We start from the raw sequence: 14,888 nt of genomic DNA, 5'->3' as shown, positions 1-14,888 counted from the left end.
CGAGGCCCCGACTGCAAAGCTGACCGTCCAGGACCATCCGCAGCCTGTGTCCATGAGGGGCTCAGCGTCACAAGTGTCCCGACAGCCTTCTCTGGCATTTTGGTCAAACCAGAAAGTGTGGTGTATGAAATTCTATTTTGCATTTGGCACTCAGGGAAAATACTGTCTAAAAAAAATGGAAAAGTAACATTTCTGTGCGAACAGTGGAATTTTATTGATATGCTGCAAAGACATTCACACCACAATTAAGTATGTGAGCAATTTTAGAAGCATAGAGACAAAAGTACTTTTATCCTGCATTTCAGAAGTTTTCCCAAAACATGGAATCAGTACATATTAATAGTAGGGAACAAAAGACAATTAGTAATTGTTTACATCTCACAAGTCAGTGTCCTATGTCCTACAAAATGTTATTCAGAACCTCAAATTGCAGTAAATTTTAATGTCTGGAAAAAAGAAATTGAGATTTAAATGTGTGGCCCTCCTCTGCCCAATACTTTCATTCAGCTGTCAGTGAACCGCACGAGAATCAGCATTACATCTCTGAGAGCGGGGACCCCCCCCCCAACTTAACATGGGAAACACACACTTGTGCAGCTCTGTTACCCGCTACTATCATTTGCTCCGGCTTACGAAGGAGACAACACAACCCAGCACACACTGCAGGTGGCCAACAGCCTCAGGGGAAGCCAGTGCAGCTCAGGAGGCCTAGTCGCCAACCCAAAGGCCTCCCCAGCGGGAGCAAAGCTGTGTCTACAGAAACGGACCCGTGACGAGGATGTCAAAAGAGCTTCGCAGAGTCAGAACCTTTGCCAGCAAAAGACACCAGAACTTCGCGCTTCCCAAGAGCCTGCCCAGTTTAGCCAAGAGGAAGGTGAGTCACTCCCCGTCCACCTCACGTGCCAGTCGGACACCTGCCAGTCCACTCGCGGGAGTCCCAGGGCAGCAAGGATGCACTCCCGGCAGTGGTCCAGGCTGGACGCTGCATCATCCCACCAGAGGACAGTGGCCTGACCTGCCCCGCAGTGCCCTGGGGGCCCCCCAGAGGCCAGGCAAGACCCCACAAGTAGCAGAGTATCTTATTTTACAGATGAGGAAACTGAGAGCCAGAGGGTGACCCACACCTGCTCACAGGACACGACAGCTTGATGACAGCATTCACCTCTCGCTCAGGTGGTGGTTTACACCCGAGACAGACACAAACGTGGGCACCTGTGCCTTCTGATGTATAAAATGACTACAGATCTTGGGGACAGTCACAGCAGTCACGTCCTATTGACGTTCTCCCACTTCTGGGCACGGCTGCCGGGCCCACGGACGCAGTGCTGGGGCGTCCGTATCCCAGCAGCTCTCCTGGCCTCTTCAGTTCACGGGAGGCGGTGCTGACAACACACATGCCTCTTGATAAACCTGGTGCCCCTGGGCGCCGCAGCCTCACCCCAGGATGGGGCCGTTGAGTGTCTGCGGGGCTCACCACACACCGGTGTTCTGAGGGTTACCTCCAGGCACCCCGCACGGCCTCTCAGTCTGCCCAGGACGCTGCAGGTGCCAGGCTTCCTCAGAAGCACCGGCTTTTCCCCCAGGTGCCCGGGGTGGGGCTGGTTTTGCTGAGGCCACCCCCCCGTCTCATCCTTGGACCGCCTTGTCACGAGAAGTGAACCTACCCTGGGTAAGTGTCAGTATCTAGAGATTATCAGGTGTACTAGCACACAGACAGTTACGTGGAAACCCAACTAACCAAGCCGCGGTTGAAAAGGTCTGTTAAGCAGTGCAGGGTATGACCTGTAAGACAGAAACCTCCACTTACATGCACAGGACCAGGTTTTAGGGAATGCACCACACACAGGTCTCAATGAAAAAAATGAAACAAACTGACTCCAGATGGAACAACTCGTTGCCCACGTACACGGCGTGCCGTCCCTCCGCTTGAATATGCCGAGGAGGGCTTCGCGGGAGAGGCGGTGCGAGCGCGGCTGCCAGTCTTGCACCGCGTGTCTGCTTCCACCTTCCCTCCACAGTCTCCTCGTCAGCCCACGTGCAAATCAGTTAAGAATTTTTTTTGCCATTATTTACCCTTGAGATGAAAAAATTGTGAACATGACTGCCTGTTTTCTTAGCTTTCAGTCACGTGTTCGATTCTGTTCGGAGGCCCCTGGCCGCCCCGCAGGTCTTCATTCACATCTCATTCACTCTCACTCTCGTCTTCCTCCGAAGACTCGTCACTGGTGTCAATCAACTGTGCCGCTTTGCGGGGCAGGTTTTTAGAATTTACAACTAAGAGTTAGATATTATTTTAAAATATGTTAATAATTATAGACTAATTAGCAAATCTTTTTCCCCCATTATCTGGTCATTGCAGAAAAAGTCCCTTGGGTTCTAGCTCTATATTTTGCGGCTTATTTTATATTTTCATTATTTTAAGCAAAAAATGAGCAGGTAAAATTTTCCTGCTTACAAATAAATTATCTTCCTAGGAGAGATATTTGTAAAAGTGTTATAAGAAGGTATGTTTATAAACCAAGCATTGATGTCTCCTCAAACCAGAACATTTGGCACCGAGATCAACCCCAAGGAGAAAACGAATTCCCAAGGGCTTCACAGTAACAGACCCATTTCCACAAAGGCCTCATTTCTAAAGTCAGCTGAGTGAGGTGTCCACCCCCAGGGGGTGCCCGGGACCTACAAGTCTGCCAGGAAGTGGGGGCCCCCGTCTCACCCTTGGAGAAGTGGCTATCCTTATCCTCTTCACAGTCTTCCCAGTGGTCAAAGTCAAAAGCCACATTGGGGTTCTGTTCAATATAACAACTGACATTAAGTGAGAGAGTCAGACGCACTCAGGGTGTTCAGACCAGGCACAGCCGACTTCCACTCACCCGCTGTCTGAGCAGGCCACGCCAGGGTTCCCTCCTCTCTTTGGCAAGAGTGATGACGGGTTCATCATGCTCGATGACGCATTTGCAGTCATCTTTTATGATGTTGGCCTGCAGCTCCATATCAGCCAGGTAAAATTTCTCTCCCACCCAGGCACTAGATTTACAGAAAGAAGCAGAGTCAGCCTCCTACAAGGTTAGAAATTACTTCTATTTTACTTTATAAGATACACATAAACCCACCTGAAAACAACTCTGTCTCTAAAATATTTACATTTGTAATCTTTTACATTCCTTATTTTTATCTTCAGTATGACCGCGTCCTCCTTTTGGAACCACTTTATCTGTGGGTGGAAGCTAGAAGCAAAGGAAGAGGGTCACACACTCCTCACCGTTTGCTCACCCACAGGGAGGGGAGGCGGGGTGCGGTGACGGCTTACCTTTTCAGAGGCGCTGTGGTTTTGTTAATGGAAGCATCTCCAGTGTTTTCAGATGAAGTTTCTGTACAAAAAGCCAAATTTTACAATAGGTTATTTATATGTGACTCCATAATATATGTGTATATATATATGTATTTTTTGCATTTTATGCAACTTTTAGCTGAGGAACTACTGAGAGTATAAATTTCACAGTAACCAAAGTATCCAGCTGCAAAAAATAATTAGAAAAATTAAAATGCACATCACTTAGCAAAACTAATAAGACAAATATTACATTAATAAAACAAGTATTTGCTTGACAAATATTACAGTTAAACAACCGGGAAGGTACATCCTCTGATTAGGAAGGGCGTCATAGTCGTTGGCCACAGGATACAGATGTGCAGGCATGTCTGCTGTCTTAACCTGCTCGGACCCCAGTAAAGAGGACTTCCAGAACAGTATCCAATACATATAAGGAACCAACGCTGAACAGAACATTTTCTAAAACAATGCAATTTAAACTTCTCAGTCTGAAATGTCTGAAGCCTCCATCCGAAGACTGTAAAGATGTATCAATAGGTGACTGGATAAATAACTTGTAATACATTCATATCAGAATATAACCTGGTAATAGGAAAGTACCACTGCTACTTGCAACAATCGGGATGAACTTCACAGAAACACTGAGTGAAAGAAGCCGCAAGACTGTGTATCATGTGCTTCCAGTGCCAGCAAAACTGACGGTGGCAGACGTCGGGACAGGGGTTTCTGGGAAGGGTTACAGGTGGGGAGGGTGTGTGAGGGAGACAACGGGGGTTCTGGAAACGTTCAACAGTTTGATCTGGACACATGTTAAAAAAATTCTGACAAGCTATATACTTAAGATCTGTGCCCTGTAACTGCATAAACATCATACCTCAAATAGACATAAGGGAAAAAAAGTTACAAAAAAGAAAAAGCACTGAAAGCTGAATTGTGGAAAATAAGAAATGAGGCAGTATCGGTTTACATTACCTTCTCTATAGTTCATCTAAAGGTGGAAAGCCTAAACGTTAGAAACTTTCCAAGCATTAATGATTTTAAATTGACCAACTTTTAAATAACCAACCATGCTTTTCATTTTCTGAGTTTGTCTCGGAGTCAGCGCCTCTCTCTGAGCCCGTGTCCTCCTGCCGCGTGCTCTGCAGACAAGCACCATCTTCTGCTGAAGAAGGCATCCTGGAACGAAGAGGTGGAGGTAACTCTGAGGCGGGGAGGCAGCCAAAGTCCGGCTCTCTACAGAGACTTCCCAGCAAGAAGAGGGAGGGAGGCCGGCGACACAGGGCCTCGAAGTGCCTCCCACCACGAGTCAGACCTGCCCAGAGCTCGTGACCCATCTGTGACGGCAGGCAGGCCAGCCAGCTCTGGGCCCCGCAGTGCCCCCGGCTTCCAGCGCAGAGCAGAGGATCCACCCACATTACCCCATAAATGCCAAGAACTCATTTAACAAAACATGATTTTCAAATCACTTAACTTTGAGGTTACCCACTTCAAAAAGTATAAAAGGGCAGAAAGTTAAAGCCATCTCCCTTCCTGCCCTGGCTTCCCGGAGACACCCCTCATACCAGTGGGGGACTACTTCTGAAACATGCTTTGCGTGAAAAGTAAATACTGCCATCTGTATCTTTCTATCTCTCTCTCACATACACACACACACACGTTTAAACACGTGGGAACCTACTCTGTTCACTTTACCGCCCCTTGTTTTATTGTGCTTAATAACAAGAGATTACTCTGTATCAGTACGTAGAGAACCACCTCATTCTTGTAAAAATTCTGGGCTGTGTTTTTCTTTTGGTTGTTTGAGCAGGTAACCACATTCATTTGGTCCAATATTTTAAAATTAAAAAAAAAAAAGGTCTACATGCAAAAAAACTCCCTCTCACCCTGGTCCCCAATTTCCTTCCTCATGGGTGACAATGTAATTCATTTTTTGTGCATCTTTCCTTTTGTGAAACTCATTCAAGCCTAAAGGAGCCCACCCTTACAAACACATGTGCATGTGTACACACACACACCTGTGGGGCAGGGAGAGTGCATGTATGTCCCCAAGGGGACTTCTGACTGACACGCATGCAGCCTGGGGCGTGGAGGGCAGTGTCCCAGGGAGAGTCCCTCATCACTGCTGTGCAGCCCCAGACCCTCCATCACCCACCCTCTTCCCCCACCGTGGCTCTGACCTCACTAGACCCTTATCTTCTGGGGTTCCATTCCTTCCTCTTCTCACACTTAATTTAAACCAAGTTTCAACTCTTCAGATACCAGTAAACCAGAGCCTTCTCCAATCATTTTTCTGAGCTCTAGGCTTGTACTTTCAATAACCTACAAGTTATGTCCAAAACCCACTGAGTATCTCCCCCTCTCTGAGCTGGCTGCTGTCCGGGAAACAGCCTGGAACTATCAACCAGGCCAGTGTCCTCTCAGTCGTGAGGGCTCAGAATTATACAATCACACTCCCTTGTGCCTGTCAACCACTAGGGCCCTGTGGCTTCCAGATCTTTCAAGTCCCCAGGCTCTGCCTCCCTCCCAGTCTACTGTAAGAATGGCACCGTTCTCCTCAATTCTGATGCAGACACTAACACCGCCTTCTCATCCATCTCCTGAAATGGAGCCTTGTCTTCGAGGCTGGCTCCCTCTGCAGAATCTCACGGCCTCTGCACATCTCTACACTCCTGCACGACCGCAAAATCACGCATGCAAAGGACCGAGCAGAGTGCTTTGTACAGAGCTGAGGCTCAACAGTAGTTGTGCTTTGTTTTGATTAAACCTACTGAAATGGAAAAAAACCTCAAAAATCTACTGAACTGTAATGGCATCTTCATTTTTGAAAGAATATCTTATAAGTAAGTATGGAGTAATCTGTGTTTCCTGAAAGCGTGCAGAAACCAAAATGTGTCCTAACCCCGCGGGTACGCAACTCGATTAAGATAGAAAAGTCTAAAAACTTCAGACTATAAAGTATTTTAATCTTTGCCATATTCTTTGAAACTCCCTACTTTCAGGAGTAACTTGGGACCCTCTCGAGGTCTCCGACCATCAGTCACTGAGTCCGCTGGGCAGCCTGGCAGCACCTGGCAGCTTGTGGCTCCCAGCTGCGTGAAACCGTTTCCACGTCTGCCGTCCGGGTTGTCCCCCCTCCCAGGCTGCTCCTTCTCAGGCTCCTCTCAGGCGTCCCCACCGCCCCTACCTCTCAACGCCGAGGCCCAGGGCACAGTCCTCTGGGGCCTCATCCAGCAGCCCAGCTTTCAGCACCAGGACCTGCTGACGGGCCCCCAGGGCCACAGGCTCACGACGGTCAGCTGCTCCTCGCGCCCGGGCCCCAGCCTCTGTCACCCTGTCCCGAACTCTCGGCACAGGCTTCGCCCCCATCTCCAGTCCATTCTCAACACAGGAGCCCAGGATGTTCTGATTAAGCCATTCTCTGCTCAGAACCCTCTCACGGCTCCACGTCCTCAGGGCAGGAGCCCACCCCTTGCAGTGGCCACAGGGTCCAACCAGACCTGACCCCGGGGCTGCTCCGACCTTCACATCCAGACTCCCCTCGTTTGCTGCTCGGGTCAGCGTGCCTTCCTCCCTGTTCCTGGAACCAGGGAACAACCGAGCCTCCCCTGTGCCCACAGGAGTCTTCTCGATGCCTGCCTGGGTCAGGCCTCACCTCTGCATCCCTGCTCAGGGCTCACCGTCCCTGCCCAGAACCGCCCTCTCTTCCCCCGGCCTTAAGGGGCTCCATCTCACATACCACCCTCTGACCCGCTGTGTACTTCTGGGACCCGGTTATAGCCTCTCTGTGAGCTGGCCCTTCACCTTTCTTGTTCGCTGCTGCATCCCCAGAAGATACTCAGTAAATATTTGCTGAATAAATGAATTTTAAAACTTCAACGTTACCTAATAGCACCTTCAATTAAAAGCAACTGTTAATTAGGTCCACTGAAACAAAGTTAGATTGAAGAAATATTCCAGCATCTTGCTACCGAAACACACAGAGCAGAATGGAGGACTAGGGAGCTCCGAGTTCCCATTTCCCCGCAGGTTCACTGGAAGAGCCTCCAGGAGCTGTCGCAACCAACCTCCTGCTCCCCCAGCCCCACCCCCAAACCACAGAGGGACAGAGCAGACTGCACTTGCGAATTACTGTGTGGTCCTCTCTGTGCCGCCTGCGGATACCTGAGGGCTTGATGCAAGATGCTTGTCTCTGTTTCATAAAACCCAGAACACAGGCAAGAAAGCTGTGGGCACTGCTCGGAAAAGGGACTCCCGACCCACAGAAGCCTGGGGCAAGGGGGACACAAGGAGACACACAACAGGCCATCCAAGGCCTGGGGGAGAAGCTGGGGTAAGGCTCACTGGACACTAGGACATTCCAAAGCAGCGCGCTTGGGGGCATTTAGAAAGCTGCGTGCAAGCCAGGGCAAGACACACACTCAGAAAAGTCCTGAGAAGGCCTGAAGCTCTCACCTTGGTGATTTCTAGGTGAGGATGTGGAGAAAACAGGAACCTTGTGCACTGCTGGTGGGAATGAAACGGTGCAGCTGCTGTGGAAAAGTTAGGCAGTTCAAAACAGTAACCGCAGAAGCGCCTTATGATCCAGCAGTTCCAAAAAGACCTGAAAGCAGGAACGTGAACGGGTACCTGTGCACCCACGTTCACAGTAGCGCCATTCACAACAGCCTGATGCCCACTTGCAGCGGTTTTCGTAGGCTCTCATATATTGCTTGTGGACGTGTAAACTGGCACAATCAACCTGGAAAACTGTCGGGCAGTTGCTCTAATTATGGCTCAGCAATTCCATTCCGCCAGAAATACACTGGGAAGTGCACCAAAGCACATGCAGGAGAATGTTTAACGCGCCACCTGCAGTAGCCCAGAACCTGACAGTTCTCCCATCTCCCATCGACAGCAGAGGGGTAGACAAATCACAGCACATTCACTCAGTGAAACAGGACGCAGCAATGAGAGTTTATGTTCTAAAGCTGAGAGCACAATACGGATGAATTTCAGAAATAATGCCGAGTGAAAGCAGCCAGACATGAACTGTGTGATTCCACCCAAACAAAGTGTGAAGCAGGGAAGAGCCTGCTGCTCTGTGTTGGGAAAGGGGCTCCCTCTGGGAGGAAGCCGGAGGCGGCTCTGAGTCCCGCCCTGATTCTGATCTGGAGCTGGTTTCTGTGCTGAGGATGTGTGCACTTTTCTGGAAGTGTGCTGCCAATAAAAAGCTAATAAAATTCATTCTTTCAGAGATACAGATGAAGTAATACACTTGGAATTTGTTTCATACTACTCGATCAAAACCAAAAATGTGGGCTGAGGTTTGGATAACACAAGACTCGGTAATTAATGAAGCGGAGAGATGGGAACATGGAGACGCGTTAAACTGCTCTGCTTTCAGAAAAATGCCTCTAACACCGATGCATTCTATTTCCACAAAACCACTCTTCCGAAAGGAAGACAAAAATCCACTTACAGGGTCTGCCTTGGGCCGTCTTCGAAAGCTGGCATGTTAGCTCCTTTGCATAATTTTTTCAGTTGTTCTATGTGCTCTGAGTTATCAATGCCCATTCCCGTTGACAAAATTTCAGCCCGGATGTTGTAATCAATGACAGAAGTTTTCAAGTTTGAAAGTTTTGTAATGTGCACCTTGAATCAAAGAAAAAATAAAACGTTTGCAACAATCGCACTTTGAACTTCAAATGAATCACTCTCACATGGCGTCGCGGTCTCGCTGTGCGACGTGCGATGCTCCGGGGCCTACACACCACCACGTGCGAGGGCCTCACCCTGCAGCGTTCGCATCATTCCATAACTGAGGGAGCACCAGAACCTTCCAGAACCCAGCCCCCCACTGCAGAGCTGTGATCAGGTCTGGAGATGGGGCCAAGACGGAGTCCTGGAACAAAGCTCCAGACGAGACCGATGCGTGGTGCGGTGACCACACGCACAATTCTTACATGGCTCTGGTTTTCCCTCCGGTGCTTTCCCCTCTCCTAACAACGAGGCTCTGGGCCTTCAGGTGCCCCAAAAGGGGTCTCTGCCAAGGCCCGAAATCCTGCATCCTGGATAGTTTCCTCCACTTGTTTTTTTTCTGTAACCAAAACATTCTCATCCATTTCAACTTACATACAATTAAGTAAAACATGAACACGTGCAACAAGCTGAGTCCTATGGGCGGGAGGTGTGGCCCCAGGCCTGGACATGGGGGGTGGGGGTCGGGGTGAGGGTGGGGAGGGGCCAGGCTGGGGCCGCTGGGGCGCCTTCCCCGTGAACGTGGGACGCGCTCCCGTCCAGGACGGCAGAAGAGCCTGTCTCCACTCGGCCTGGGGACCGAGCTGGGCTGGGGGCGAAGGCAGCAGGTGGGGGATCTGGCTTCCCTCCAGTGCACCATGGACCCTGCTACACTTCGGAGCTGCGGAAGCGTGCTTGCCAGGTGGGTTTTCTTTTTCTGCTCCATCCTCTTAGCTCTAGTTTTAAAAATCCTTGCCTAATAAAGTTTCCATTTCTCTCCTCTGATAAAGAACCACCACAATACTGACAATGCAACATCAACTAAGGCCCCAAATCTCTCCATTTACCTGCGTTGTCGGTCTCTACCTTCTCTTCTACAAACTGTTTTTTCTCCTTTTACTCTTAAATCTTACACCCAAACTCCTCTTTTCCAGTGTCAAGGATTTTCTACTCATAAAAACAACTTTCAGCAAAACAGTTTTTATGAATTCCTCTCAATCTTACCGATTATCGTAACAATTAAGATTTAAGTCTAACAGAGCAAAACTCTGAATCCGAGTTCCTGGGGTGCAAGCAGAGCAGGGACAGTGTGGCACCGGAGGGGAGGCACCGAGCCACGTGTCCTGGCCTCACACTCAGCCCCGCCCACCCCGCGCCAGCCCCGAGGACTGGAGTCCTCCCCGTTACCGGCCACGTGCCGGGACTGGAAGATTATTTACAGCCAGACCCATGCACGCCTTGCTGTGAAGGGCCGTCCCGAGCCAGGGCTTCCCACCCGCGTGGACAGAGGGCTGTGGAATCAGTTTAACAGTGCACAACCGTCACTTGAAAAAGTGGACAAGAACAGAACTGTAAATGTTGGAGACCGTCGCATGTCCTAAGGATACTTTCACGAAGCTTCTATCTCAGCTCTATGTGCGAGTGGGTGTGATTTATACACATGCCCGGGGGTGCTGGGTTTCAATGTAAAAGATTCTCTTAAACAAAAAAAACCCCACAACCAATTTCAGGACCCAAATAACATTAAAAAAAACCAAAAACTAAAAACACAACTCTCCCTAACACAGAGCCCTCAACAAATTAGCCTCCATTTATGTGAGGCAAACAGTTATTCAAGCAACAGGTTCGAGTAATGGGTTCTTTTAGGGGCTGATTCAAACACAGGTTTCTCTTAAAGAGATCTGTATACTTACCATTGGATCAACCCAAACTGTATTTCCTAAGGCCAACATCACTTTTGCATCGTGCAGTTTTCCAGTAATTTTATGATGAATGTACCTAGTAACCTGAAAAACACAAGTCATTTCTCTGAAGCTTTAAGAAAATACCTTGTTCTGCTCTATAGTTGTGCAAGCAGCTTTTCTGTGCATTTCATCTGAGCCTCATAGCCGCCCCATGAGGAGGTAAGGGAGGCCATCGTGCCCCCCACCAACAAGGGAACTAGGGATGGAAGTGAATAAGAACATGCAACGGGGAGTCCCGAGCACAGGTCAGGCTGCGGACTCTGAACATCACCTGTTTCCCACTGTGGACGCGCGTCCCTCACCTCCTCCGTCCACCTGTCTTTGAAGGATGGATATCTATTTCTTCAGAGGCTCAACGAGAGTGAAGTTGAGGGTGTTTCTGCTGCTCCGAGGAGGTCACACAACAGAGCTGCTCAGCAGCAGGGACACTGGGGTTGCGGGGCCCTGGGATCCACCAACAGTGGAATTCTCTCACCTCCATCCTCTGAAGACAGGCTGACAGTGCACAGGGGCGGTGGGGACATGCGTCCATAATGGGAAACACGCGGTGTTCAGAGTCCACGCACAGGCCTGTGCTCGGGACTCCCCCTTGTATCTGTCCTTACTCATCTCCACCGTTTACAACCCAAACTTTTTACTCTGCCAACTGCAATGGCTTCTCTCACGCCTGATTAATCAGATTATACAAAATTTAGCCTTCCACTGAAGAATCGGGGCATCATTATAATCAGGACTCACTGGTCTGCGGACAAGCAGGGCTGTGTGTCTGGCCTCTCCACCCCCGCCCGGGGACAGCCACGTGAGCCCACACGGGACCACTGTTCTGGGCTGTGTCTTCGCACACGTAGGTTTCTGTGCCTTCAGTGCCTTATCTGGTCTACTTGGTGACACCCTAGGTACCCATCCTGAAGGGCCCAGAGGAAATGTCCCTTCCTTTGGAAGCTTCTCTGGTCTCTCTCTTTCCTTGTCCATCCCCCCAACCCCAATGGAATCACCTGGTCTCTCCGGACAGTGTCCATCACCTACGTTTCCCCTTTGACGGGGCGCCCGCTTTTGCAGGTGCGTACACTGTCTATTCTCCTTAAGTGAGAGCCTAGTTATTTTCAGCACAGTGCATATTTTACAGCGAGTCTAAGTCCGTGAGCACGCTAATGATAATGATGGCAAACCGAGCCCGGCCCCCAGGGGCTCCGAGCCAGGCCTACGCACCGCGGCCCCACGCACCCCTGTGCCGCAGGGATGCGAGCAGACTGTGTCTTATCCTCCCAGGAACACGGAGCATTTTACCCGAACCCAATAATCCAAATTCAAATACACCTCACTTCTGGGTATATTCCGGGTTAAACGCATCCTAAAAGGCTTATATTTGCCAAATATAAAAGCCAAAGTAACTCACCTTTGGATTCCATTCAATTTCATTGTCAGCGGGTTTCACTCTACAAACAATAAACTCCACAGCCTGCGGGGGCAGAGTGTGGAAGCGTTCCGGGAGCTGCAGCAGCTGGTCTCCTGTGACCAGTCCAGTCCTGCCTTCATCTATAAACTTCACCAGAACGTTATCCGGGGCCCATGTGTCTTCTTTTTGGCTCACCTCCAGCACCTGAACCCTGCAGGACAACACCAGCCTCAGTCTAACACAAAGACCCAACAGGGAGGTAATCACTGCCTCGATTTACTCGTTAAAAGCAAAGCATGTGAAATTCAACTGCGAAGATTTACTCCAAACCAGAAATAAAATAACTACAGTCGTCAGAAGCATTTAGCCGTGATTTATTTAATTCAAACATACCTGAGTATAAAAAGCAGTGCAGTACGTTGACTGGAGTAAACCCCTCTATCTGACAACACGGTGGAAATGAACATGGTTCAGTTTCTCAGCCTGGGCCATTACCACGCGGGGACGGCTGCAGCATTGGAGGGACGTTGGTGCAAACTGGCATGTGAGGCAGGCTGGAGCACTGACCATGCCACGTATTGAGCTGACCTTTGAAAACTCACATAAACCACCAGGGCTCCGTCCGCTTGTATGTAAAAGAGGAACGGTGCCCATTTTAAAGGAAGTTTTAAAAATTAAGTGAGTTAAAGTTGTACGTGTGTGCTGCACACAATGACAGCTCAATGGTTGTCCACAGATGAATGTCACACTGTCATCCGTGCTCTGTGCCCAGCAGCCCCGGGGGCAGGCGAGCCTCTGGTGTACAGTCGTGCTGGGCGTGAGGAGACGCCTGCCACCGCCCCCTGGAGGCAGCCAGGCTCAGTACACGCACAGTGGTCAGAGATGAAAACAGGGACCCAAGACCACTTAGTTAGTTACCTTGTGCATCACAACTTTTAGAGATGAAATAAACAGACATTTTACCTGTGAAAAACTGTTTTTTCTGCTAATCCATATAATCCAAATTTCTCCACCTTTTCAACAGTTGTTTTATCAGTGGAATCCTCAAAATACTCCTTCATTTCAGCATTAAGAGTTGCATAAAGATCCACATGCTTACCAACTATACGACCAAAGTAATTCGTTGCATTCAAAATATAAAAGGGTATTATCTGAAACATAAACAGTAAACATATCCAGAAAACAAACTCAGCCTAAAGCAAAGAGGTATCTGACCTAAGAGCCCAAAGCACCCCAACAGGGATTTAAAAATAAACTAGGAGACAAAACAAAGAAAAACCTTAGCATACTCACAAATAATTATAGTTTCACTTTAAATCTAATGGAAGATGTTTGGGGTAAATATTTTAAAACTTCATTATTAGTTGTAAGTGTTAACTTATTTTTTACCTGTATTTTATTTTTAAAAACCCTTTAATAAATAGCCTCCTTGCCTCCTGAGCTCCTTCTGATCTGTTCATGTAACACGGTGTATTTTATTAACAGCCTGCGGTGCAGGAGGCACAGGGACACAGGAAGCATGTGCTCCAGGGCCCTTCTGTAATCACGGGTGCACAGACGTGCCACAGCCAGCGTGTGGTTGAGAAAACAACTCTCCACAGACTCATGTATGCAGGGTTCCTGGTGTGTGAGGGGTGTCGGCACAGGTGTGCAAGGGTATGGAGAAGACATTCCAGACGGGGTGGGGATGGGAGGGCAAAAATAAAAATGTGCATTAGAGCAGTGAGCCCTGGCTCTGGAGCAGATGCCAGGAGTGAGAAGTGGTTACCTGGTGGGATGGCAGAGAAGGCAGTGCCAACTGGGAGGCAAGGCAGCCAAGGATGAGGTCACCCTTCGTGGCCAAAAGAGGCTTTGATCTGACAAGGCTGACAGCCATGGCTCTCCTCTGTGGCTCCCTCCAACTTCACTGAAGCTGGCTCCTGTCACACCCCACAAACATTCCACACAACTCCTGCCTCAGGACCTTTGCACTTGCTGGTTCCTATGCTTGGAATATTCGTCCCCAGATAGTCTCATGGCTGGATCCTTCTAATCATTTGGTCTTCAGTGCAGCTGACCCATCCTCAGGCAGCCCTTCCCTGCCTGTAACCCCTGTCCTCACAGCACACACCCTAGTACTTCACTGAATTTCCTCCTCTCCCTTTGTCACACTTGCACTCACTGCCAACCATCCCCACTGAAGTGGTACCATGGACAGCTACCAAGTCTGTCATGGTTCCCAAGCCAGTCATTCCCCAGCACCGTGGAGAAACTGCCTCAGTAAACCCTTGGTGCTCCCTCAGGCCCGTCCTCATCTCAGGCGGACAGTTCAGTATTCCTTCCAGCCTGACAGACGGGCTCCCCCGGGGGGTCTTCTCCCCTGTGATTCAGGGCCTCTGACAACCTGGTGGTATTCAGACAGTAGCCCACTCCGTGATGGCATCAGTGGACACGAGGTGCAGAGAATGAGAAAAACTCTCACTGCAATGCTACGAGCACCCACGACAAATAAACTTTTTTAAAAAGATGCACAAAGAAAAACGACAGAGAACATACACTAAGATGCCAACGGTGGCTGTTTTAGGAAGACAATAAAGGGGAGAGTTTCTTTACCCATATTTCCCGTGGTGGAAGGCTCTGTGTCGAGCCCAGGGGCCCAGCACACACCCACACACCAGTGAGCAAAACCCAGGCCCGAGCAGGCATCAGTCAGGACGTG

General features: G+C 49.4%; 1 protein-coding gene across 1 annotated transcript in view; it reads right to left on the bottom strand.

The window, feature by feature from the left end:
• Nucleotides 1–140: 140 nt before the first annotated feature.
• TDRD12 (tudor domain containing 12) overlaps nucleotides 141–14,888 on the bottom strand; it is a 70,906-nt gene continuing 56,158 nt past the window's right edge. Inside the window, exons 24-33 of the mRNA XM_064489209.1 lie at nucleotides 13,154–13,341; nucleotides 12,191–12,401; nucleotides 10,744–10,836; nucleotides 8,793–8,965; nucleotides 4,401–4,510; nucleotides 3,311–3,371; nucleotides 3,114–3,227; nucleotides 2,874–3,027; nucleotides 2,717–2,789; nucleotides 141–2,274 (exon numbers count right to left, since the gene is read on the bottom strand). Of these exons, the coding sequence (XP_064345279.1) occupies nucleotides 2,183–2,274; nucleotides 2,717–2,789; nucleotides 2,874–3,027; nucleotides 3,114–3,227; nucleotides 3,311–3,371; nucleotides 4,401–4,510; nucleotides 8,793–8,965; nucleotides 10,744–10,836; nucleotides 12,191–12,401; nucleotides 13,154–13,341 (1,269 nt within the window). The 3' untranslated portion in view covers nucleotides 141–2,182. The remainder of the gene's footprint in view (nucleotides 2,275–2,716; nucleotides 2,790–2,873; nucleotides 3,028–3,113; nucleotides 3,228–3,310; nucleotides 3,372–4,400; nucleotides 4,511–8,792; nucleotides 8,966–10,743; nucleotides 10,837–12,190; nucleotides 12,402–13,153; nucleotides 13,342–14,888) is intronic.

This window comes from Camelus dromedarius, chromosome 9, assembly GCF_036321535.1.
Source record: "Camelus dromedarius isolate mCamDro1 chromosome 9, mCamDro1.pat, whole genome shotgun sequence".
Taxonomy (NCBI): domain Eukaryota; kingdom Metazoa; phylum Chordata; class Mammalia; order Artiodactyla; family Camelidae; genus Camelus; species Camelus dromedarius.
The sequence above is the reverse complement of the archived record's forward strand: the minus strand, read 5'-3'. Positions and strand labels throughout refer to the sequence as shown.